The sequence below is a fragment of the Manis pentadactyla genome, chromosome 1 (genome assembly GCF_030020395.1).
Source record: "Manis pentadactyla isolate mManPen7 chromosome 1, mManPen7.hap1, whole genome shotgun sequence".
NCBI lineage: Eukaryota > Metazoa > Chordata > Mammalia > Pholidota > Manidae > Manis > Manis pentadactyla.
Window position 1 is genome coordinate 91,535,737 of NC_080019.1, and position 27,203 is coordinate 91,562,939.

General features: G+C 41.4%; 1 protein-coding gene across 1 annotated transcript in view; it reads right to left on the reverse strand.

Moving 5' to 3' along the window:
• Positions 1-494: 494 nt before the first annotated feature.
• The window catches only part of RARRES1 (retinoic acid receptor responder 1), a 35,576-nt gene continuing 8,867 nt past the window's right edge, over positions 495-27,203 (reverse strand). The window contains exons 2-6 of the mRNA XM_036904096.2: positions 20,011-20,073; positions 11,447-11,630; positions 8,398-8,534; positions 2,977-3,039; positions 495-2,899 (exon numbers count right to left, since the gene is read on the reverse strand). Coding sequence (XP_036759991.1) covers positions 2,753-2,899; positions 2,977-3,039; positions 8,398-8,534; positions 11,447-11,630; positions 20,011-20,073 — 594 coding nt within the window. The 3' untranslated portion in view covers positions 495-2,752. The remainder of the gene's footprint in view (positions 2,900-2,976; positions 3,040-8,397; positions 8,535-11,446; positions 11,631-20,010; positions 20,074-27,203) is intronic.

Here is a 27,203-nt window from a genome sequence, read left to right on the forward strand (position 1 = left end):
ATACTCTGATTTTTGAGATCAACATCATTTTCCCCGTGATTCTAACACACAGGTAAAGTTAAAGACCACTACAGTATTGCCTGCACCTCCAAAACATGAAATGAAATACTTGTTTAGATGTGTCATATTGTTAATATTCTTTTGTATGATGTTAGAGTTTGGGCTCTAGGTTTTTAGTTTGATAATTTTATCTTGAAAGTAATACAGTTTTCTGTTATTCCTTTCTACCTTGCTCATTCTTAGATTGTTTAGTTGTGAAACCACTTAAAATTTAAATTCTGAAGTTTAGAATTTGTCATATTTTAATATTTTTGAAATCTGGATGAGTCTTAAAATTAAAGGCTATAAAACTAGACAGCCACCAGGTAGTAGTTAATTGTGATGTGTAGTATATCTTTTTGTAGAAAACAGCTGTTTGCATCACTAATACTATAAACTGTTGAATGAGTGCTTTAATTTGTGCTTCAGGTGTCTTCAAATAAAGAACATTGGAGTGCATCCTTAAAGTAGTTTATTGTATTCACCATTTATTGTGAGCATTCACCCATTCAGATAAGTGTAAGGCAGCATGTTAGATGATTAGTGTACTCTGAAGCTAGTAAAGGTTACAGAACAAGTCAGAATTTTCAAAGCTGAGCAAAATTGTTGTAATAAACTCCTGTGTCATCAAAAATTGCTTTTGGAGGGTAAATACAGAAACGTCCAACTGAGTTTCAGAAGAATTTAACTTCTAACAATACATAATTCATGTGGAAAAAATGAGCCTGTGAGTAGAATACAATGGAATGCAGGTAAAATCCCAGCATTTTGTAGGTCTTAAAATTCTGAAAATTCTAGAGACTGACAAAATGAATGTGATGGTATATATAAATAATGTCATTGGCTCAAGGTGATTCAGAAGATTTTAGACTCTTACTGAAAAGAACTTAGGGAATTTAGAGTTTTTCATTTTATGTCGAAGCAGATAAAGTAATTTTTCTGCTGTTAGGCAGCAAAATCAATATTAGTAAAATCAAGTTAGCAATTTTAGAGTTTGTGCTAGAAAATATGTTCTAATAGTGATTTCATTGAGAAAGTTTTGGTCATTTAACTTTTGTAGGTTTTGTTTTATAAGTTAGATAATTGTGTTTACATGTTGTATGTGTAGAATTCCCCTTTGTAACCTTTTATGCTGAAATAAATCTGTTAAAGGCTGACCTTTAGAGTCCTTCCCTGATTGAATTACAGTCACCTTTGTGAGCTGATCTCACTAATTAAAAAATGCCTTGTGAGAATGTAGATTTGAGAACAGTGAGACTCTAGAAAGCTGAAACCCCTTTCTGTCTTGAAGGGGATACTGAAGGATTGATGCAAGGCCACAGGACATTGAATATGTTAGTACAATGCTCTTGGCATCTCTTTTTAAGATTATTTAGGGAACTTCCTTTGGAGTTTATCATTGCTTGGTTTGCATGTGCTTTAATCATCGTAGATTGTTTGCTATTTATTCTGTGCATTGTCATGTAGGTGGGCGATCAGATGTTTCCTTTAAGTGATGGTTTGTAGTGCTGCAGAGCACTTACAGTTCTTTAAATCAAAAGGATGTTGGGAAGATAAATGCAAAGGGTTGAGGTTTTAAATAGAAAAATATATAAATTAGATCTGCTAAATAGTATGATCCATCTTATTTTTATTTTGTAAGAGTCCATGTCTAGAAGGGTTTTCTCTTTAGTATAAACTTCCCCATTTTCTAATAGAATAGACTTAAAAGTAATATTTTGGTATATTTTAAGGCTGATGCTTCCTGATCAATTACTGGCCAAGAATTCTGGCTCCAAGTTTGTAGGCACTGATACAAGCCTTCAATTAAATAATGTTAATTTTGAGAGGTAGATGATGGCCACATTTCCTGAATCAATTCTTCCTGACTTGGGGAGGTAACTCCACCAAATTTGACTATAGTATGTGGTGTACTTAGGCCAACACTAGGTCCAAGCTGTTATAAATGAAAATTGTAAATATTTTATGTACTTTCAGTTACATCACTCCTCCACTTACATGTTTGCAGACACTTGGCTTTCTTTACCTGTGAAACACTATATATATATATACTGTTTTAGTAAAAGTTGAATTAAGCAATATTAAGAGTTCATTTCATTCCAGTTTAGCACAAATTTTGCCTAAGTATGCAAATCTCCACAAACACATTTAACATATTTTACTTAGAAATGTAAACATTTGAGTAGTTATGAAGTTCAAAAGGAATATTTGCTTGAAATCATAAAAAAATAGTAAAATTCCTTTCAAATTGGTAATATTTTCCCTGCAATTCACTTTCATTGAAATATATTATCTTTTTTGCATACTAGGCAGAAGCAATTTAGCAACATTAAATCTGTATCTTCTTACTTTATTGTAGCCAACTACTTTGAGGTGAAACCATCACATTTTATTTTGTTTTGCTAAATACTGATACAGTTGCAGCATATACTGATTTACTAAGGTTTCACATTTTAGGGCTAAAACCTGTGAGGTGGCTGTTTAGCACTGAGAAGAATTTGTTATGTACTTGCTACTAGAGTTGTAAACTAAAACCAATAAAAAAACAAAAAATCTGTTAATTTTTGAATATTTACTTGTAATCACAGGCTTTCCCACATTATTAGAATGACTTATACCTTAGCTATTTTACTAGAATAATGATTTAGGCTATTCAGTACAGTAAATTTTTTTAGAATTTGATATAAGCAGATCTTTTTTTTTTTTTTTTTTTTCAGAAATTAGTAAACTCTTGCGGAGCCACAGCTGATCCTTCAGTTCCAGAGGCTTCTTCTGGTGTCTGTAGCTCTTGACACTGGTACTTCACTTTAAGTGGTTTGCCGGGGTACCAGACCAGGTGAACACGACAGGGAATGATTTCCTAGGAAATAAGAGTTCTAAAGTATTACCTGCAAAAACTTCTGGTAAAACAATTCTGTATACAATTTTGTGTTTTACCTGTGTCGAGAATTCATGTAGTAGAACAGTATAATCAAAATCAATTGCACCGTCATTTGTTTTCTAGAGGAAGAAAAAAAAAGGTTAATAAATAGCATTTATATTAGCTCAGAATTTGGAAGGCTGATCTCAAATAAATTCTTGTTTAGGTGGGTGCCTTGAATCTCCTGCTGCCTCTTTGATTGTAGCCTCATTTCCTTGGGTAGTAACCTGCATTGAGATAAGGAAGTCATGGACTCTCATGTTTTGTCATTGAATCACATGAAAATCTAGATGAAATCTTTGTCACTTTTTTCTCTAATATTTACAGGTTTTGGAGGCTAAGGTCTGTAGGGATAGGGAGAATCTTTTGACAATCTTAGGAATCTAGGTACTGTATATGCACCTCAGGTGTTTGTTAGCCGTGATATACCAGGCACTAAATCAAGGGTCAGGGCATCCAGTATTTCTAGAATGCCACCACGGGCCAGGTTCTGTGCTGGACACTTTATACACATTCTCGTGTAATTTTCCTGTCTCACAGGAGTATGTATTGTAAGCCTGGCTTCACAGAGTAGGTGACTTGAGGTTACAGCTAGTAAGTGGAGACTCAAACAGATCTACTGACTCCACCACCCACATTCTTCATGCTTTACCAGACTGCTTTTAAAAACTGCACTAGGTATTTATAGGTTGGCAGGCAGTCTTCATCACCTATTTTATTCACTTGATTTCTGTAAATTTTACGAGTAGACTGAGCCAATTTCCTATTTTCAACACTTCTTGTTTCTTTTTTTAGGTGGGGGAGCAAGCAAGGTACTTATCCCTTTACTAGGAAAAATGGAAGAAATAAAAAAATTAATTCAATTTGAATTATAATTTTAATCTGCCAGGTTTTTAATTGAGACTGTTAAAGAATATGAAAAAGCAAAAACAAGCAAAAAAGGACTTAATATTAAGTTTTGTCTTTCCTTTGCTTACACTGATGGAGATTTTTATAAGCCATGAAATTTCCTCTGCAAGCAGGGGGAGAGAGGGTGCTGGGGAAGAAATTGTAAGAGAGGGCCTCGATCTGCCAGAAGCTGCCTGCTTTCTATGGGGTTTGCACCACTGGGCAGGTTTCCCTGCTGCCTGCTGGGTGCTAGTGAACATGCAAACAGCTGAGGCACACGCTGCAGAGCTGTGGAATTCCCGAGAGAACATGCAGCGTGTCTCCTGGCGGAACAGTTTCTGGAAGCTCCTGTGAGCAGTCGGGCATTGCTGGCTTTAAGGGTGTATTTAGCCTTGTTTGACCCTCTCTTGGTGCCTGTTTTACCATGAAAAGCAGTGATTACTCCAAGATGCTCCACACCAGCTGGGTGCTGTGTTGTATGGTTTCTGTCTCATATTTTTGTGCTACCTACACTGTTTCTCAAGGCCTATTTCCCATGTAGTTCTATAATGTAATTGTTTTTACTTACAAACTTAATATTTTTTCAGGACAATGCCACCTTATTCTACCTTTGAAAATAGCATTTCTGAAGGAAACCATGACAGTCTGCAGATTTTAGGCAAAAAAGAGGCAAGGCTTGAAACAAATGATGGGAATCCAACTTCATTCAATAAACTATACTGCTAAATAGAGTAATTTTTAATACAAAAATGTGGATTATTATAATGCTCAGAAGCCCTTTAGCATTTAATTAAGATCCTCCTCAGTGAGGCTGTGAAACACCCTTACATTTCTGTTTCTATAGATTCTTCCTCCTCCGAGAGGCAACACCCTTAAACCAAACCAAAAAACAGGGCTTATAAAAGAACTGCAGATGGGGACACTGCACACCTCAGCCTGGCCAGGCGTTCCAGAGAGGAACTGCCCTCGCCCAGTCAAGAAGTGGTTATTTTTCATATTCAGAAATAATCTTCCTGGTTTCTATTCAAATCACCACAAATGCCCAGTCCTCATAGGTCAAACTGATGATTCCCTGTCACAGTTTCTGGTGACCCAGCACTTTGATCTTCCTGGAGACAGCGTGACACGCGCTGTTTGCTCCCCTTTATTTACTCGTGACCCACTGCATCCTCCACCCCCCAAAAAGGAGGAGAATGAGCCTCACAGGGCCAGTGTGGTCTTAGCGTATGTGGCCTTAGGTTATTAGTATATGCTATCAACTTGGTTTCTTAGCCAAATAAATAAAATAGGTAAGATGGTTTCTGTTATATACCCACGGCCAGTAGGGCTTCTGGTTAGGGTGAGGACTTCCTGTTTCTGTGCCGTCTTGTTCCATCAGCCCTACTGTCCTGCCAGGACAGCATCTAGACCTCACGGCCTTAGTTACTTTCAAAAAAACTGTTCCTTATTGCTTCTTTTGCTCAAAGATCATGGGACGTCTTGGCCACTGAGTAGTGGCAGAATTTGAAAATCTATGTGGATGTGTGTGTACTTCAAGAGAAATACTCGAGGCTGAAAAACATACCAGCCTTGACACCATATTTCCCAATTGCTTTAGTGATTTAGGTTTATGTTAGTTTCACAAACTTCATTAAGTTCATCCTCACTTAATAGGCTTTAAGCAATGAAGTGGTTTGCATTAGGTGACCCAGCAAATCAGGTGCATATTTAATATTTATCTAAAACCCAAACCCCACTGTTGTAAAAAAAAAAAAAAAAAAACCTAAAACTCCTACTCAGTGACCATTTTCCCTTTGTATTTTTGTTTTCTTACAATTACATTTGTCCCCACTTTCCCAGCAGATTGGTTGAGGGATATTAGTGGACAGATGATAGATAACCAAAGACGAGCTAGATGGGGACAAACACGGGGCCACTGTGTGTGAACTGCGGTATGTCCTGGCACTTAGTTGGTAATGAACAGCTACAAAACAAAGGGAAACGCTGACATTAAAATATACTAATTTTTTTCTTTGTTGTCCCTGTGTTGCTCTATTCTTACCCAGTTTTCCTCTCATACTCAAACTGGATACCATTTCCTTTCCTTTTTCATTTGTGTACTGTAAACAAATGTTGCCATTGTTGGGAAGGTTAAAACCTCTTGTTGCAAATATGACCATCTTGGTAAGTGAGAGAGAAATTTAGCAAAAGAACTAGTGCAGCATCCTGACTTGTAATAGAGCAGCAATCAGTTAAATGGTTGCTTCTAGTAAGCAGCAGCTCTAAGGGGAAAGAAGTGTGTTCTTTGACAAGTAAAGGAGAAAACGACTTCTCTATCTGTGTTTTACAAGTGGCCTTTGGAGGGCACACCGCACTCTCACTGACATTCCTAAAGCTGACCTGTGGCTGGGGAAAGCCTTCTGCTCAACAGATACTCACTGCAGTGAATTTACTGCTCCCCCAATCCGTGAAGAAAATGGCTTTCAGAAATTTGTACATAGGATTGGCTCAGCTTGCCTCTCCGAGTGGTTGGTTGTGTTTACTCCGGAAATACCATTCTCTCTCTACATGACACTTGCCTGACAAACCCCAATCCCGGCTCAGCCCAGCTGGGCCCACTCCATGCGCACACCCACACGGCTAGAGGCCCTGGTCTTCCTCTGTGCCACCACAGACCTCTAAGGGGCCCACCTCGCTGCACGATGTCATGTCCATGCACTCCCAACCCCTCTGCTCTCACCTGTCATCTCAGCTGATCACTTGGCCTGCTGGTCTGTCTTTGTGAAGACAGATGCAGTTGGGACCTCGGCAAGCTACCACCGTGGTACCTCCCTTCTCCCAGCATCTGCACCATGCCTCTCTGCCTTCCCTCCAGGTGAACTCCCTGTTCCTAAGGTCATCTCCTGGATCATCTTACCCTCTCTTGCCTAGTCAAAGATAGTAACCCCACCAATTCTTCCTTCTCTTTCCTGCAAGCCCTACTTTGCCCCACTCTGTTGGATTTTTCTTATTATGTTGTTGAGATGCTGTTAAGTCTCCCAATCTGAAAAACAACAGAAAACAAACCTCTCAACCCAGTGCTTAACCATCCTCCAGCTCTAGCACCTCCCTTTCTTTTACTCCCCATTATAACTAAATTGCTTGAGAGAGACAGAGTGCCCGCTTCCTCTCCTCCCGTTCTCTCACCTACTCCAGGCAGGTTTTTGCCCCCACACTGAGCCATAGCTCTTCATAAGCTCTCCATTGACTGGAATTCCAGCTTCCTAAATAAAATGGCTAGTTCTCAGTCTGTCTTACTGAACTTCCCAGCAGTATTTAATAGTCAGTTCTCATCCCTGAAACACTTTTCTTCTATCTCCAGCCTCTGAAGAGTGTTGCCAAGACCCAGTCCTTACATGGCCTCTTTTCTGTCTGCACTGTTTCTCTGATCTCATCCATTCTTGTGGCCTTAAATACCATCTGGATGGTGATGACTCCAGCCAGACCCCGTCCCTTGAACTTCAGACTGTTAACGTCCAGATGTTATACAAACTATTTATTTATTTACAGAATTCAGTATGCCCCGAATCAAGCTAATTTACACCCAAATCCATTCCTCCTGTAGTTTTCCCCAAACAGTAAATGAAAACTCTTATCTTTCCACTTACTCAGGCCAAAATCCCAAGAATTATCCTTGACTTTTCTCATTCTCTGACAGATGCAATAATCCAACGCATGAACAAACACTGTTGGTTGACCTTCAAAATATATCGTGAATCGAAACACTTCACACCGCTTCCACTGCTCTCCCCCAGCCCAAGTTAACCACCAGCCCTTGCCTAGGTTACTGCAATTCCTAACTGGTCTCCCTCCTCCCACCCTGATCTCTCTACAGCCTGTCCTCAACATAGCAGCTAGAATGGCCTATTGTATGTCAGATCATGTCACTCCTCTACTAAAAGCCTTCTAATAGGTAAAAGACAAGGTCCTCCTAACGGCCTGCAATGTCTTCCATGAACGGTTCCCCGTGTCTGGTCTCACCTGGCACACTCCCCTTGCTCACTGTCCAGCCCTACCAGCCTCTGCTGTCTCTCCAGCCCATCAGGCACTGGCTGCCTCAGTTCCCTCTGCCTGAAGTTCTCTTCCCTGATGGAAGCATGGCTCACTTTCACTTCCCTTAGCCTCTGCTCACGTTAGAGGGGCCTTAGACTAAGTAGTAGTTCTGTCAATATCCTGCATTCTTCCCTTTTTCCTGCCTTTTCTCTCTGCTTCACATCAGCTGAGTTACTTCAGTGGGCAGGGCTTGTTTCTTACTGGCGATGGCACAGCTACCCATGTTCACTTACTAGGTCACTGTCTTACCCTATCGCTGGAATTAATCTCAGTGAGGCGGCTACAGTGTGTTCTTTGTTCACTGCTGTATCCTCAGTCCCTAAAACTACATCTGACCCATTGCAGGCATTCAGATATTTACAGAATGAATAAAGTGTAAAACTCTTGGCATGAAATTAGAAATCCACATTAATTTAGTCTAAGAACACTGCACTGGTTTTATTTCTTGTGGCATGAATTAAATTTTCAGTTTTTCTTACCCATTGCTTCACACTGCTGAGTTGTGCCATGTAGTAGTGTAAAAACTGGCTTGTCTTTTCCCACATCACGTAAGAGCTGCCAAGAAAAGCCAAATCCCAAATGGGCCTCAGGGACGGATCAATATGCCCGTGACTATCTGAGAGGGAGAAAAAAAATTTATATTAAGGTAATTTGGGGACAAAATTTCATAGACTTCAGGAATGAAATAGGGGCTTAAGCTTGGTCACATCAGTCATCTCACAGCAAGACCTTAAACTGGACACTTGCTCATGTCTCTTTCTGTATATATGGAAATTTATGTGTTCCAACTTGCCCTACTGAGTAGAGCTACCGTAACAATTTAAGCGCTATTTGCTGTACTATATAAATGCAAAGTAAGAGCTATAATAATACTCAAAGTTCATATAAAGTCTTTTTGAGAAGAGTCTTTGGTTGAAAAGCCTCCCTTCTGGTTTGGGTGTACTGTCAGTGCAGTGGTCTTTGCCAGTCTACAGAACGTCTTTGCCCTTCCCTTATCATTGGCTTTAAAACTAACGAATGTGTTGGCAGTTTCTCTGTCACGTTTTTGAACACATGAAGAGATCAAGTGGGTTTTTTCCATGGTATCATTTTTGGACCCACAATCTTATAATTCAGCAAACATTTATAAAATCCTATTTAATATCAGACACTACAAGAGGCAGGAATATGATGATTAATAAATTGCCTTTTGTGACTTTCAGGAACTCAAATTTTAGCAAATAATTGTGAGATAAGTGTTCATGGACCATCATTTTATGCAATTTGGTGGAGATGTTCTCAGGTTATATTAAGGCCCAATAGTTTAACATGTAAGAAATACTAACAAGCTTATTAAGCTAATCCTTCTTCGTAAAATAATCTTTAGCATAAATTCTCTGTATTGGTAGGACTTGACTGGTTTATAATGGTAGTCAATGCAAAAAGCATTCACTGATTGCTTGGGTGTTGTAAGGGATGCAGAGATGGGTTCCTGCCCTCCACTTGTGAACACGGTGGGAACCGCTGATATATATTAGGAGAGAGAAGCAGAGTCAGAGAGTCAGAGAGCTGAGGAAGCACAGACAAGGGAGATTTCTTTTGGCTCTTGTTTGGGGAAAGCTTCACAGAGATGAGATTTGAGCTGAGCCTTGACTTCCTGCCATGTATGGGGGTGGGAGTGAGAGAAAGTAAAGAGCCCTTCATCCGACTACTTGTTGCCTATCACCTACAGTGCTACTCAGTTTAGACCGTGAAATCAAAGCCCATTACCATAGAAGCTAAGTTATACTAACACTGAATAAGGAGAACGTTTAGAGGATGAATGAATGCGTGTACAGCACTGCTGTAGAATCACACAAGCACGGGACGTTGGCTGGTGGTTCCCAGGTCCTCAGTCCTCCCTTTGTATGTAGTGTACTTGGGCTCTGCTCTAGGAAGTTTATGAATTCATTAGGAACAGTGAAATTTTTACTAATTAAAAAGCAGACAACTACTTTTCTAGAGGAAAAACCATGTGTGGAGCAAGGGTATCCTGAAATGGATTCCATCTTCTCACTCATCAGTTGCACTACAACTGTCCAAAACCTTGTCCTGATTAAGTACTGCACAGAATCTGAGATTTGAACTGGCTAATCCAAGGATATCTGCATAGTACTGATTCACTTTATCCAAAACCAAACCTTTTCAGTTTTAAGTAGATAATTTTATATACACAGACAGGCTATAAATACAGACATTTGTTCAATGTCTCCACTGAATTTCAAGTGACAACAGACCTTGTAGATTTTGTTGATGAAAAGGCACCCTCTATTAAAAAAATTTTCTTGAAGCTTCATAGTAGCTACATTAAATTAGATTATTCTAGAATGATCCTTGGCATATAGGACTTACTAAGTGAACATGATCCACATAACCTGCACTACTACAAAGTATCCAAAATCTAATGAATCTATGGCAAATATTCAAAAAAAGATGCTATATAATTTCTGAAATTTTTTTAAAGAAGAATATATAAAACTCTTTCCCCAACTAATGCTAAAGGAGAAAAAAAACCCTGAATAACTGTAGGTTTTCAGTATTAGTCATTAGCCCATTTATTTCAGGCAGTACTAAATATAAACAAATTCTACTATACACAGGAGTTTGAATTGCTCCTCACAACTCACAATTCTGAGTTGTCAGAGAACTATTTTAAAAATCATCCAGCTTCTGAATTTTAGAAACACAAGAAGCAGTAGTCTACCTGCAGGTTTTTAAAAAATACTTAGTCTCCATAAACTGATGGGGCCCAGATGCAGTCAGGAAGAGAGACCACAGGGCTTCCCATGCTGACATGGGTGTCCCAGTGTCTGGGCACATGCGTGAACTGCGAGTGGGATGAGGGGTGCTCTAGCGGTCAGACATCAAGTTTAATACCCAGGTGCAAGTCCGGAGAGGACTTCGTGGATTTGGAAATTGGATTTGCTGCTAAGTGCCTGGTCTCTGCTGCCGCCTGTACCCTCTGTTGGGCACCAGAATGAGTGAGCTCTGCCTCACTCAGCTGAACCCTTCCAGAGGGCAGGGCTCGCTACCCAGTAGTTCCTGGCCTAAGATGAGACAAACTTGACTCTACTCAGCCTCCCAGCAAGGCCCTGAGACAGTCAGCTTGCCCAGCCCGGGTCAGAGAGCTGTGATGGGAACAGGAGAGGCCCTGGATGGTGTCCCATCACCTAAACTTTCTAAAGTCATCACCAGAAGTCTAGAAATGTCACCTCAGTTTCTGGACTTAACCCTGCAAACTGCACCCCTGCAGGCAGAGACCTCTGCCTCTTCCTTGGAGGCTCAGCCCTTGCCCTGCCCCTCAGGGACGGGAAGTGGGGAGATGACGCAGACACAGATAGACAAAGAACAAGGAAATGCAACTTCTGAGCTTTGACTAGTGAGGTGTACCACATCCTGTAGATGATTTAAAGTGTCACTTTCGGGATAAGAATTTATATGATCATTCTTTTTAGGATTTAGAAATTACATACATTGCTTAATATAGAAATTCCAGATACTGGTTCATACCGGGTATGCTGACTGCATGCAAGGAGCTTTTAAGTTGCTTCATGCGCTTGTAAAGCAGGTAATCCTCTTGTTGTCTTTTGTTCTTCTCGATGAGCCGTGTACAAGTTACATTAATGGTCGGTCTGGGTTTCTGATTCCTGAAGAACACTTGAGCAGAACATTTTCCCAAACGTTCCTGACCTTCCTAAAATAAAGATTTTGGAATTAAACAAAGTGGTTCCGTATCACTCCCCACCCACCCCGATACACAAATACAAGGCTGAGAAGTTCCTTGTACATGGCTGGTATAGCACTATTGTACCTGGCACAACAGATGTAGTGTTTTCTGCTTTGTCAAAAGTGATATTTTTTTAGCCTTTTTTTTTGGTATCATTAATCTACAGTTACATGAAGAACATTATGTTTACTAGGCTCCCCCCCTCACCAAGTCTCCCCCCAAAACCCCATTACACTCACTGTCCATCAGCATAGTAAGATGCTGCAGAATCCCTACTCATCTTCTCTGTGTTGTACAGCCCTTCCTGTGCCCACCCCACTACACATGCTAATCGTAATGCCCCCTTTCTTTTTCCCCACCCTTATGTCTCCCTTCCCACCCATCCTCCTCAGTCCCTTTCCCTTTGGTAACTGTTAGTCCATTCTTGGGTTCTGTGATTCTGCTGCTGTTTAGTTCCTTCAGTCTTTGTTTTTATACTCCACATATGAGTGAAATCATTTGGTACTAGTCTCTCTCCACCTGGCTTATTTCACTGAGCATAATACTCTCTAGCTCCATCCATGTTGTTGCAAGTGGTAGGATTTGTCTTCTTATGGCTGAATAATATTCCATTGTGTATATGTACCACATCTTCTTTATCCATTCATCTACTGATGGACACTTAGGTTGCTTCCATTTCTTGGCTATTGTAAATAGTGCTGCGATAAACATAGGGGTGCATCTGTCTTTTTCAAACTGGGCTGCTGCATTCTTAGGGTAAATTCCTAGGAGTGGAATTCCTGGGTCAAATGGTATGCCTATTTTGAGATTTTTGAGGAACGTCCATACTGCTTTGCACAATGGTTGAACTAGTTTACATTCCCACCAGCAGTGTAGGAGGATTCCCCTTTCTCCGCAAACTTGCCAACATTTGTTGTTGTTTGTCTTTGGATGGTAGCGATCCTTACTGGGGTGAGGTGATATCTCACTGTGGTTTTAGTTTGCATTTCTCTGATGATTAGTGATGTGGAGCATCTTTTCATGTGTCTGTTGGCCATCTGAATTTCTTCTTTAGAGAACTGTCTATTCAGCTCCTCTGCCCATTTTTAAATTGGATTATTTGCTTTTTGTTGGTTGAGGTGTGTGAGCTCTTTATATATTTTGGTTGTCAACTCTTTATCAGATCAGTCATTTATGAATATATTCTCCCATACTGTAGGATTCCTTTTTGTTCTATTGATGGTGTCCTTTGCTCTACAGAAGCTTTTCAGCTTGATATAGTCCCACTTGTTCATTTTTGCTTTTGTTTCCCTTGCCCCGGGAGATATGTTCATGAAGAAGTCACTCATGTTTATGTCTAGGAGATTTTTGCCTATGTTTTTTTCTAAGAGTTTTATGGTTTCATGACTTACATTCAGGTCTTTGATCCATTTCAAATTTACTTTTGTGTATGGGGTTAGACAGTGATCCAGTTTCATTCTCCTACATGTAGCTGTCCACTTTTGCCAGCACCATCTGTTGAAGAGACTCTCATTTCCCCATTGTATGTCCATGGCTCCTTTACTGAATATTAATTGACCATATATGTTTGGGTTAATGTCTGGAGTCTCTGTTCTGTTCCACTGGTCTGTGGCTCTGTTCTTGTGCCAGTGCCAAATTGTCTTGATTACTGTGGCTTTGTAGTAGAGCTTCAAGTTGGGGAGTGAGATAACCCCAACTTTATACTTCCTTCTCAGGATAGCTTTGGCTATTTGGGGTCTTTGGTGTTTCCATATTAATTTTTGAACTATTTGTTCTAGTTCGTTGAGGAATGCTGTTGGTAATTTGATAGGGATTGCATCGAATCTGTATATTGCTTTGGGCAGGATGGCCATTTTGACAATATTAATTCTTCCTAGCCAGGAGCATGGTATGAGTTTCCATTTGTTAGTGTCCTCTGTAATTTGTCTTAAGAGTGTCTTACAGTTTTCAGGGTATAGGTCTTTCACTTCTTTGGTTAGGTTTATTCCTAGGTATATATTTTTTTGATGCTATTGTGAATGGAATTGTTTTTCTGATTTCTCTTTCTATTAGTTCATTGTTAGTGTATAGGAAAGCCACAGATTTCTGTGTGTTAATTTTGTATCCTGCAACTTCACTGAATTCCTATATTAGTTCTAGTAGTTTTGGTGTGGAGTCTTTAGGGTCTTTTATGTACAATATCATGTCATCTGCAAATAGTGACAGTTTAACTTTTTCTTTACCAATCTGGATTCCTTGTATTTCTTTGTTTTGTCTAATTGCCATGGCTAGAACCTCCAGTACTATGTTGAATAACAGTGGGGAGAGTGGGCATCCCTGTCTTGTTCCCGATCTCAGAGGAAAAGCTTTCAGCTTCTCGCTGTTCAGTATGATGTTGGCTGTGGGTTTATCATATATGGCCTTTATTATGTTGAGGTACTTGCCCTCTATACCCATTGTGTTGAGAGTTTTTATCATGAATGGATGTTGAATTTTGTCAAATGCTTTTTCAGCATCTATGGAGATGATCATGTGGTTTTTGTCTTTCTTTTTGTTGATGTGGTGGATGATATTGATGGACTTTCGAATGTTGTGCCATCCTTGCATCCCTGGGATGAATCCCACTTGGTCATGGTGTACGATGGTTTTGATGTATTTTTGAATTCGGTTTGCTAATATTTGGTGAGTATTTTTGCATCTACGTTCATCAGGGATATTGGTCTATAATTTTCTTTTTTGGTGGGGTCTTTGCCTGGTTTTGGTATTAGGGTGATGTTGGCTTCTTAGAATGAGTTTGGGAGTATTCCCTCCTCTTCTATTTTTTGGAAAACTTTAAGGAGAATGGGTGTTGACTTCTCTGTATGTCTGATAAAATTCCGAGGTAAATCCATCTGGCCTGGGGGTTTTGTTCTTGGGTAGGTTTTGGATTACCGATTTCAATTTCGTTGCTGGTGATTGGTCTGTTTTTATTTTCTGTTTCTTTCTGGGTCAGTCTTGGAAGGTTGTATTTTTGTAGGAAGTTGTCCATTTCTCCTAGGTTTTCCAGCTTGTTAGCATATAGGTTTTCATAGTATTCTCTAATAATTCTTTGTATTTCTGTGGGGTCCATCATGATTTTTCCTTTCTCTTTTCTGATGCTGTTGATGTGTGTTGATTCTCTTTTTCTCTTAATAAGTCTGGCTAGGGGCTTATCTATTTTGTTTATTTTCTCAAAGAACCAGCTCTTAGTTTCACCGATTTTTTTTCTATTGTTTTATTCTTCTCAATTTTATTTATTTCTTCTCTGATCTTTATTATGTCCCTACTTCTGCTGACTTTAGGCCTCATTTGTTCTTCTTTTTCCAATATCGATAATTGTGACATTAGACTGTTCATTTGGGATTGTTCTTCCTTCTTTAAATATGCCTGGATTGGTATATACTTTCCTTTTAAGACTGCTCTCACTGCATCCCACAGAAGTTGGGGCTTTGTGTTGTTGTTGTCATTTGTTTCCATATATTACTTGATCTCTATTTTAATTTGGTCGTTGACCCATTGATTATTTTGGAGCATGTTGTTTGAGCCTCATTGTGTTTGTGAGCCTTTTTGCTTTTTTGTACAATTTCATTCTAGTTTTATACCTTTGTGGTCTGAAAAGTTGGTTGGTAGGATTTCAATCTTTTTGAATTTACTGAGGCTCTTTTTGTGGCCTAGTATGTGGTCTATTCTGGAGAATGTTCCATGTGCACTTGAGAAGAATGTGTATCCTGTTGCTTTTGAATGTAGAGTTGTGTAGATGTCTATTAGGTCCATCTGTCCTAGTGTGTTGTTCAGTGCATCTGTGTCCTTACTTATTTTCTGCCCAGTGGATCTATCCTTTGGAGTGAGTGGTGTGTTGAAGTTTCCCAAAATGAATGCATTGAAGTCTATTTCCCCCTTTAGTTCTGTTAGTATTTGTTTCACATATGCTGGTGCTCCTGTATTGGGTGCATATATATTTAGAATGGTTATATTCTCTTGTTGGACTGATCCCTTTATCATTATGTGATGTCCTTCTTTATCTCGTTACTTTCTTTGTTTTGAAGTGTACTTTGACTGATACTAATACTGCAACACCTGCTTTTTTCTCCCTGTTGTTTGCATGAAATATCTTCTTTCATCCCTTGACTTTTAGTCTGTGCATGTCTTTGGGTTTGAGATGAGTTTCTTGTAAGCAGCATGTAGATGGGTCTTGCTTTTTTATCCATTCTGTTACTCTGTGTCTTTTAATTGGTGCATTCAGTCCATTTACATTTAGGGTGATTATTGAAAGGTATGTACTTATTGCCATTGCAGGGTTTAAGTTTGTGGTTACCAAAGGTTCAAAGTTAGCTTCTTTACTATCTTACTGTCTAACTTAACTCACTTATTGAGCTATTATAAACACTGTCTGGTGATTCTTTATTTCTCTCCCTTCTTATTCCTCCTCCTCCATTCTTCATATTGGGTGTTTCGTTCTGTGCTCTTCTGTGTTTCCTTTGACTGCTTTTGTGGGTAGTTGATTTTATTTTTTGTTTTTAGTTAGTATTTGGTTCGTCTTCTTTCTCTGCTCTGATTTTATTTTCTCTGGTCAAATCTTTTTAGCATTAGGAGTGCTCCCATCTAGAGCAGTCCCTCTAAAATACCCTGTAGAGGTGGTTTGTGGGATGCAAATTCCCTCAACTTTTGCTTGTCTGGGAATTGTTTAATCCCTCCTTCATATTTAAATGATAATTGTGCTGGATACAGTATTCTTGGTTCAAGGCCCTTCTGTTTCATTGCATTAAATATATCATGCCATTCTCTTCTGGCCTGTAAGGTTTCTGTTGAGAAGTCTGATGATAGCCTGATGGGTTTTCCTTTTTAGCTGATCTTTTTCCTCCTCTCTCTAACTGCCTTTAATCTGTCCTTGTCCTTGATCTTTGCCATTTTAATTATTATGTGTCTTGGTGTTTTCCTCTTTGGGTCCCTTCTGTTGGGGGTTCTGTGTGCTTCCGTCATCTGAGCAACTATTTCCTCCCCCAGTTTGGGGAGGTTTTCAGCAATTATTTCTTCAAAGACACTTTCTATCCCTTTTTCTCTCTCTTCTTCTTCTGGTACCCCTATAATTCGAATATTGTTCCATTTGGATTGGTCACACAGTTCTCTTAATATTCTTTCATTTCTAGAGATCCTTTTATCTCTCTCTGCGTAAGCTTCTCTGTGTTCCTGTTCTCTGATTTCTATTCCATTAACAGCCTCTTGCACCTCAGTCAGTCTGCTCTTAAGTCCTTCCAGAGATTGTTTCATTTCTGTAATCTCCCTACGGACTTCATCCCTTAGCTCTTGCATATTTCTCTGAAGATCCATCAGCATGGTTATCACCTTTATTTTGAATTCTTTCTGGGTAGATTGGCTAGGTCTGTCTCCCCAGGCCCTCTCTTAAGGGCTGTCTGGACTATTTTGGACTGGACTAAATTCTTCTGCCTTTTCATGCTGATAGAGGTAGCTGTAGGCCGGTAGCGCATGTGTCAGCCTGGAGAACAAAGACTTTTCCTGCTTGCTGGTCGCCTTGCCCTTCTCCGCTGCCTGTGTTGGTTATCCGCACTCCTGGAGCAGCCTCTGTGTTAATCCCCTAAGCTGCTGTGGGCGGGGTCTCCATCAGAGTAGCACAGAGCCCTGCAGCGATTGGCAGGTGCGCCAGTTGCACTCTCCTGCATAAGCAGCGCTCCTGCCAGGCAGCTGTGTGCCAACAGCGGCCTTTGGGACTGGCCTGCGCGGCTGTGTGCCAGGCTGAGTGGTTGCTGGGGGCATGGCTGCTCCTGGGATGCTCCTCTGCCACTGCCGCCAGCTCCTGCGGGCCACTCCCAGGCCCCTCTGGTACTGCCGCGGGCTCGCATGGGCCTCTTCTGGGCCCCTCCACTGCCGCCGCTGCCAGCACACGTGGGCTGCTCCTGGGCCACTTCGTTGCCGCTGCCGTGGGCTCGCACAGGCTGCTCCCATTCCCCTCCAGCGCCGCTGCCACGGGCTTGTGCAGGCCACTCTGTCGCCACCGCTGCCGGCCCATGCAGGCTGGCTCCTGGCCGCTCAGCCACCACCACCACAGGCTTGCGCAGGCTGCTCCCAGGCCCCTCTGGTGCCGCCTCCCCTGGCGCGCACTTCAGCTCTCCCACTACTGGGCCGGTGTGTCAGGGTCCGCACCAGTTGGGGGAACAACTGGCAGGCTGCTTATCGCTGTGAGGGGCTTCAGAGCTGCGCTGCCGCCCAGGTGATTAGGTCACCTAGAGTTCCCCGGATTCCCAGGTGCTGGGGTGCGTGTGTCAGGACGACTTCGTCCAGCTGTGAGGTCACTGTCCCTTTAAGACTTGCAAAAAGCACTTGCTTTTCTTTTGTCTCAGGGGTGCCGGTTGCGGGGACCTGCCCACAGGTTTTGCTTTTCCGTTTCTCTAATATCCAGCACCCCGTGCACTGTGTGTCTGCACTCCTGGTGCAGATTTCTAGAACTGGTTGTTTAGCAGTCCTGGGCTTTCACTCCCTCCCCACTCTGATTCCTTTCTTCCCACCGGGGTCTGGGATAGGGGGGCGTTTGGGTCCCACTGGGCCACAGCTTATATCTTACCCCCTTTGTGTGATGCTGAGTTCTTGCAGATGTAGATGTAGCCTGGCTGTTGTACTGTATCTACTGGTGTCTCTTTTAGGAATAGTTGTATGTGTTGTATTTTCAAAAATATATATGTTTTTTGGAGGAGATTTCCACTGAACTACTCATGCCGCCATCTTGGCTCCTCCCCCCAAAAGTGATTTTGTGCTTACAGCTGAGCACAACAAGCCCTTCACTCTTTGCTGTCATTTAAACTCCTGCTTTCTGGTGGAGCCCTAATAAAATAATGATGGGCCTATTCCAAAGAAATATCATGGATGTCTGTTGAATACTGCTTGGCTCAAACCTCTAGGATATGGGTACTTTACTCTAGACCAACAGAATGCTCAGCTGGGTCTCAAGCTTGCTAACTTGAACTAAGAGGAAGCTGGTTCCCATTAACAAAAACAACAACATCTTCATGCTGCCTTATGAATTCAGTCCTCTTATTCTAGTTTTACAGATTAAGACACTGAAGTTTAAAGAGGAAACTACTCCATGTCTCACAGCCGGTAAATGGTAAGCCAGGACTTGAGCTCATATCTGTCTTATGCCAAAGTGCTGGCTCCATGCATTAAAATCCTAATTATCAGTGCAACAACAAAAAAAGTGAAGAACATTCTGGAAAGGGTTCCTCAAAGGCAGAAGATGGCTGGTACATGGCCTCCCCTTTGTCAAAGCTGCTTCCAGGGAAGAGGAAAGGAAGCAGTGTTTGCCCCTTTTGAACCCACCCACCAAAAGCAGCTCCACAGAAGCAAAGCAATTGCCTGCAGATGGAAGAACTTCCTCATCCCCCTGAGATGGGATGTTTCAGTTAGCTAGCTGTGCTCTTCAGAGAAGCAGTGTTGGTCAAAATAATCTAGTAACTGTTTCCCCTTCAGCTTTAACACTATCTATTTGCAACACAAGAAATTAAATGCTCTTCCTTAAGTTTTGAGAAAATTTTAATTCTTAGGTTAATTAGTGAAGTCAGAGTATATTTTTGTCTTGTTATAGCTTGTTCCTGAATACTGGTAAGCATTCTTCTGGAAGCACTGGGCTGCTGGGGCCCAGCTTTGCGTCCCAGAGATCCTTTAATGCCAGACGCTTCCTGCTCATCCCTGGCTGCTCTGACTCAGCACCACACTCAGAGAACTGGGGCTGGTCTCCCCTCCACCCTCATGCTGGTTGCTGCCTCCCAGCTTGGCCCAGCATACGGAACTTCATCTGGTTCTAATTTCTATATGAGTTTTCCATTTACTGTCTTATTGGGAATGAGAGGAAGGAAACTTGGCAGACCCTGGGCTGCTTGGTCAGAATTGTAGAGGCGCTAATAATGCCCGGGGCATACACGGGTGCTGCTGGGTTCCATAGAGCACTGCGTGCATAGGAGAGGCACTGCTGGCCTGCTAACGAGAAATGTCACCAGCTGGCAGGGAGAGGAAGCAGGCTGGCATTTGAAACAGTCATTCTAAGGATTCTGAGGTGCTAGGAAGGGATACCAAAGGGAGCTATGAGATTCCCTCCCAGGACACAGGAAGGAGGGGATGACAGCTTTGTGGACTGTTTTAAACAACCCTCCATAAGGCCATGAAGTTGAAGGAGTTAAATCTTTGAGCTCCTGCCTAGATCTGTTCTTAGACTCTCTAGAGCAAATAGAAAACAAAATGGGAATAAAACAGAAGTAAACCTCTAGGTCACTATATAAAGATTCTCACCTGAAAAAGTCATATGAGTTGCAAATAGGACACTGCACTAATGATGGCAGCTTACCTCTGGGTTATAGAGCTCTGTGGTAAACACCAGGTCAACTCTATATCCTGTCTTTGGATTAATCTGAAATACAGAAAATGAATCTTAGCTTACTTGAAGCTCTGTTAACATGTTCATAACCAAGAATCTTGGCATAACATAACACGGCATGCAAATGGTAGCTGTAGTATTTATCCAAATTAAACATGTTTTAGAAGGAGAAAACATCTCAAATTTTGGTCTAACCATGCCACACTGCTTGCTAGTGTGACGCCTACTCACAAAGAGGAAGGCTGAGAAAGGGAAATGGTTGTGTTGAGGCTGGAAGGTGAGTGAGAGCAGTTAGGTGAGACGCATGCGTACACAGGGCTGTGGAATGAGTCCCTTCATCCTGAACTCTGCACTGCGTCCCCACACCCTGTCCCAGGTTCTGGCCTGCTTCAGCAAAAGAGACAAGGGAAAGCCCCCCGTGCCACTCACGGTCACCATGACAAAGGTACACCCAGCATAAATAATGGGCTTTCAGATGGTGATATGATAGGTGAAGAAAGCAGTGGCTACTTTTACTGTTGGTCAAGGATGGCACCCGGGAGGAGGAGATTTCAGCTGAGGTCCTAAGGACAGTAGGGAAGCAGCTGCACCCCACCAGGGGGCAAGCAGAGGGGACCTACCACTGAGGCCAGAGGTGGGGTTTGCAGATGGGCCTGCAGGATGAATTACCAACATTAAGGACTCAGCTGTTATGGTCAGTCTGTCTTTTGCAGTTTTCACAGGCAGTTATACTTCTGAACTTTGGAAATGCATGTTTAGCCTTTTTAAACTTTTGATTCCAGTGCATACTTTTAGAGTATAAATAACCTTATCATTGAAACAATTTAAACTGTTCAGAAGAACTTTATAATTACTTACCATCATTTTTTTTCTAAGCAGTATGGTCACTCAGTAAAAGGAATATTTTCTAGAGAGGAAAGGGAACTTTCTACTGCATGGGGCTGAAGTCTTTTCCTACAGTCTTAAGTTAGATTTGGAAACATCAATTTCACTTGAATCTTAGCTCCAGAACACAACCAAACAGGATTATCTTATTTTAATAGACCAGCGAACATCCATTCCTATTATAGATTCTTTAAAAGTTCTGGGAAATTAGGAAATGGAGGGACAGGACTCTGTGGCAGTTATTCATGGTGAAACTGCAATTTAAATGTGCTCTGCAGAGAAAATGGAGGAGAAGCACTCAGCAGTTTGCTTAGGACTCATTTTAATCTCGAGACAAGTTCTGATTTAGTTGAAACATTGATTTCAATTTACAAAATCCATACAAGCTCATCTTCTCATCTGCAGTGGGCCACCCAGTATCCAGGCATGGGGGACATACAAAGCAGGAGCATGCCTAGTCCAGCCTTACCAGGAACCCCTGCTCGTGTGGAACAAGCTGCTCAGCCCGTCACAGAGCCGTAGTGCAGCTCTGGCCGACGCTGCAGACATGTGGTGCCAGGTTTAGGGAGGCTTTCTAGAGCCAGCGAGGCCTGGACTAATTCTTTGAGGGCAGCTGCTGGCCGGGCAAAGGTGTGGGCATGGAGTATAAGGCTGGCATCCCAGGGCAGGCAGCAAAGCCAGGAAAAAAGCTGTCTGGGAGGCTGGCACAAGGTCAAGAAAAGCCTCATTTTTTTATGAGGACTTGGAACTTGACCTGGGAGTCTGAGAGCCCCAGTGAAGTACACGTGACCGCAGCACTTCGGGTGCTCTGAAGAGTAAGGTACAGCATCAACAGGGCTTCGACAGTGCCTGGGCCGGGGTAAACGTTCAGTGTGTGTGCACTATTTTGATCACTAGTAAAACCTACAGATCTGAGGGAGAGAAAGAACTCTGCTGGGAACCCGGGCCTGGCTCAGTTTATAGGCTGTGGAAAGAGTAACGCTGACGCCTGTCGGGGCTGCTTCTATTTTGGGAGCTTTGGCCAGAAGTAAATGATGAGCGGTTAAAGGGTGAAGTGAGGCCTGCATGGAAGGGGCTGGACAAGGTGCCCCATGGCCCGTCTCTGAGACTGCTGAACTCCAGTGTCTTCACGGAACCGTAGGCTTGCTGCCCGTGGCCCCCCCAGCCAAACTGACACCCACAAACAGCTAACACTCCAGGAGGCAGCACAGCTGCTTACCAGCAGCTTCTAAGCCTTGAATTGAGTCACTTGCTGCACCAGCCCTGGGGCCCTCTTGCCTGCTGTACAAGGACCTGGGAGTCTGCCCACCATGTCTGCTTATGGGGCCCCTAAGTGCAAGTCTCCACCCAGGAATCAGGGACCTCCTGTAGGCTGCCAGCTGTGGGGTGAGCAGGGAGGGTGGTGAGGCCACGCATGAGAAGAGCAGGAAGCAGAGTTGATGGGTACAGTCTTTGGTGCTCAGGGACATTGGAGACACCCAGGAGGCAGCAGGACATTAGAGAAGCAGATTCAGTAGAGACAGTGGTTGAAGCCATGGAATTTGATGCCATCCCCTAGAGAAGATGTTTATTGAGAAAAATTCTGAGAACCACCAACCTTCACATACTTACTTGCTATACACTTATTTGCTGTTCAAAAAAGTCTTCCTTATTGATATAATTGTGCATATTTAAAATACTTACGATGTTATTTGACTCAACGGTTAAAAAAAAAATAAATGGAGGCAATGCAAAGTGCCAGTACATGGTCTTTAGAGGGAAAGACACAGAACTTGATTAATAAAGGCTGTGAGCTGAGTCAGAATGGAGCCTGTCCTTTTGAAGAGTTATTTTCCTTGCTGATTTGATTTCCTTATTTCATTTTAATTGGGTACTCTTAAAAGCATCTACATCTTGTCCAAAATAAAATTTTACATTTTTGGTTGTACTTTATCATTTATCAAGACCCAGTGCTTTTATCTTCCACAGAGGCTTCTGTTTTTTCCCCTCATGTGAGTCACAAGTTTCTCTGAGGCTGCTTTGCTGGCTGTCCTGAGATAAATATCTCAGCCACAGAGGCAGGCCAGCCAGGGCCTTCGCCACCTGGGCCACAGGGTCTTGTGCTCCTTCAACTGTCTAAGGACTATATTTCACTCTGGCTGTTTTTGGTTAAAACTATTCTGCAATAAAGAGGTCTTTGTTGCTCAACATCCACTCCAGGATTTGTTGAGCACAGAACACTGTGCCAAGTGTTCAAATACAGGGAACAAAACAGCGGTAGTCCCTTCCCGAAGGGTAGTCAGGTTGGGCAGAAGGCCTTTAACTAGATCTTTGGAGAACTGATCATTTGATTATCGATTATTTAAGAGCTCTGAAAGGGTAAATGGAGAATTGATCTAGTCTCAGGATCAGGGAAATGACCTTTAAACTAAACTCTGAAGATTAAAAAGGAATTGACTTTGGTGGGGAGAGGGGCAGCCAGCAAATCGTTCCACATGGAAGGCACAGTGAGGCTGACAGCGCTGAGGAGCAACCAGCAGGGCTGGAGGGCAGAAAGACAGCAGCCTGGATCAGGAGCAGGCCAACTGGGTGGATGGTGGCTGCCCCTGCAGGCTGCAGTGGGGGGTTTATCCAAAGAGAAATGGAAGCATGGACAGAAAGGAGTTTTAAAAGATCCCTCTCAGCTGGAGCAGAGACAAGTGGTGCATAGAGAAGGTGTCCAGAGTGAATGTAGAGACCACAGGAGGCTAGCTGAAGGGGCACATGAACCAAGTGGGGAGAGCAGAAATGGAGAGAAGTATATGGTGGACAGATATGAGTCCTACACTAAAAGGTAAGCAATGAACAGATATGAAATTCAAGATTAGAAGTCATCACAAGAATGGAAGTCTTACATTAGGACAACATTAAATCAACCATCATTTAAATGATGCTTGTATTACAGAGCAATAACAACACCCTATTGGGCCTATGCCAGTTACTGTTCTAAGCATTTCACATCTTAACTATGCTAACAGAGCTCTGAAATCCTGTTCAAACTCATGAGTAATCAGAGAAATGCAAATTAAATAAGCAATGAGGTATCACTGTACAACTATTAGACTGACAATAAATTAGAAAGTAGATAGGGCCAGTGGTTGGCCAGGTTTTGGGATTTAAGACTGCTCCCCCGTGGCATGTAGGAGGGTAGCCTGGAAAGGAAACCAGTGTGGCTGCTGGGCAGTCTGGCCAAGTTGGTCAAATCAAGTTTACATATACCATACAATCTAACAATCCCACTTCTGGGTAACTATCTCAGAGAAATGAGATGCAGATCATATCAGACTCAAAGGATAATGTTCCTTGAGGCACTGTGTGTGTGCTAAGGAGCTGGAGACAATGTGCTGTCCATCCCTGATGGGGGTGAGGGGAGTTCCTGCCAAGGAGTGCTGTGCAGCAGGGAGAGGTAGCAAAGTAGCCATACACACAGAAACATAGATCCTAAACACTGTGAGTGAAAAACAAACAAAATGGCATAATACCATTTGCAAAAAAAAATGTAAATATAAATTTACACACAAACCAACAATATCTTTAAGAATACTTACCAAAAAATGACTGAAATTGACCATCTTTTCTGACCACAGAAGGCTTCTGTCTTTTCCCCTCATGTGAGTCACATGTTTCTCTGAGGCTGCTTTGCTGACTGTCCTGAGATAAATACCTCAGCCACAGGCTGTGCAGGCAGAGGCAGGCCAGCCAGGGCCTTCGCTACCTGGGCCACAGGCCCACACAGAAGTATGAAACCAGAAATTAATTAAAAGAAAAAAATGAAAAAGCCCCACAAACACATGGAGGCTAAATAACATGCAAATAAACAACCAATAAGTCAATGAAGAAACCAAAGAGGAAATAAAAAACATATGGAGTCAACTTAAAACAGAAACGCAATGTTGGTTAAAAATCTTTGGGATGCAGCAAAAGCATTCCAAGAAGGAAATTTAGAGATACAGGCCTACCTCAGGAAGCAAGAATAATATCAATCTAAACTGTCACCCAAAAGAACTAGAAAAAGAATAAAACCCAAAGTTAATAGAGGGAAGGAAATCATAAAGATCAGAGCAGAAATAAATGAAATCGAGTCTAGAAAAACAGTAAAAATCAAAGAAACTAAGAGCTGCTTCTTTGAAAAAACAAACAAAATTGATAAACCTGTAGCCAGACTCATTGAGAAAAAAGGAGAAGCAAATAAATAGAAATGAAGAGAAGTTACAACTGACACCACAGAATTACAGAGGACTATAAGAGATTACTATGAAAAAATTACATGCCAACATATCAGACAACCTAGAAGAAATGGATAAATTCCTAGAAACATGTAGTCTTGCAAGACTGAACCAGAAAGAAATAGAAAATCTGACCAGATCAATTTCTGGTTACAAAATTGAATCATAATAAAAAACTCCCAAACAAAATTCCAGAACCAGATGACTGCACAGGTGAATTCTACCAAACATTTAAAGAAGAACATCCTTCTCAAACTATTCCAAAAACTAGAACAGGAAGGAATGCTTCCAAATTTCTTCTATGTGGCCAGCACTATCCTGATACCAAAGTCAGACAAAGCACTAAAAAAGAAAAAAGAAAAATAGAAAATTACAGACCAATATCCTTGGTGAGCACAGATACGAAAATCCTCAACAAATTGTAGCAAAATGAATTTTAAAATATGTTAAAAGGGTCATTCACCATGATCAAGAAGACTTTATTCCAGGGATGCACAGTAGGTTCAATATCCACAAGCCAATGTAATATACTACATAAACAAAAGAAAGGAAAAAACCCATATGGTCATCTTAATAAATGCAGAAAAAGTATGTGACAAAATTCAACATCCATTTATGATAAAAACTTTCAACAACAGAGGCACAGAGTGAACATACTTTAATAAAATAAAGACCATATCTGACAAACCCACAGCTGACATCATACTAAATGGTAAAAAGCTGAACTATTTTCCTATAAGATCAGGAACAAGACAAGGATGTCCACTCTCACCACTCTTATTCAACCTAATATTGAAAGTCCTAACCATACATAGTAATCAGACAAGAAAAAAGGCACTGAAATTGGTAAGGAAGCAGCAAAACTGCTACTGTTTTCAAACTACATGATACTATATAGAGAAAACCCTAAACATTTCACCAAAAAACTACTAGAACTAATCAATTAATTCTATAATGTCACAGGATAGAAAAATAAATGTACAGAAATCTATTGCATTTTTATATACTAGAAACAAACTAGCAGAAAGAGAAATCAAGAAAACAACCCCATTTAAAGTCACATCAAAAAAACCCCAAAATACCTAGGAATAAATTTAATCAAGGAGGTTAAAGACCTGTATTGTCAAAACTAAAAAACACTGATGGAACAAACTGGAGATGACACGAATAAATGGAAAGCTATACCATGCTCATGGACTGGGAGAACATTGTTAAAATATCCATACTATCCAAAGCAATCTACAGATTCAATGCAATCCCTACCAAAATACCAATGGCATTTTTCACAGAACTAGAACAAATCCTAAAATGTGAATGAACCCACAAAAGACCCCAAATAGCTGAAGCAATCTTGAAAAAGAAAAGCAAAGCTGGAGATACCATGGTCCCTGATTTCAAACTATACTACAAAGCTATAATAAAACAGTATGGTACTGCACAAAAATAGACACACAGATCAATGGAACAGAGAGCCCAGAGATAAACCCACACTTAATAGGGTCAATTAGTCTATGATGAAGGAAGCAGAGTGAGTAGTTCGGGCTCTGCTGAGGCAAGGAGTGTTCCCAGACTAGTAGACCATGGCACTGGTTCCTGTCATCCCCACACTGCCAACACTGTCCATCTGTGAGCCAGATTAGGAAGGTTCAGAGGCACAGCATTTTGTCCTAATACATTCCAGAATAAGGCTCTTTATATAAAGAAAAGTCAGCAAGCAAAGCAAATGACCATGTGACTGTATAACCTGAAGGAATGAATTAGTAGCTCTTTGCTACAGATTTCTTTTTTAATTATACAAAAGATTTATATGCTGTAGCCTAGAATGACATACTTTACAATTACAGATCACTAATGACATGGTTTATATTTTAATCTGATTTCTTGTGTGTTTTATTTATTTTCACCCCCACTGGTCATGAGGGAAGCCAGCCCTGGCTGTGTAGACCTCCCACATGCTGTGCTCATAATGGGCTCTTTAGGAGAATGATGGGCACTTCAGTGCTTGTGTGTAAAGCATCCTACTGGGGATGGGAG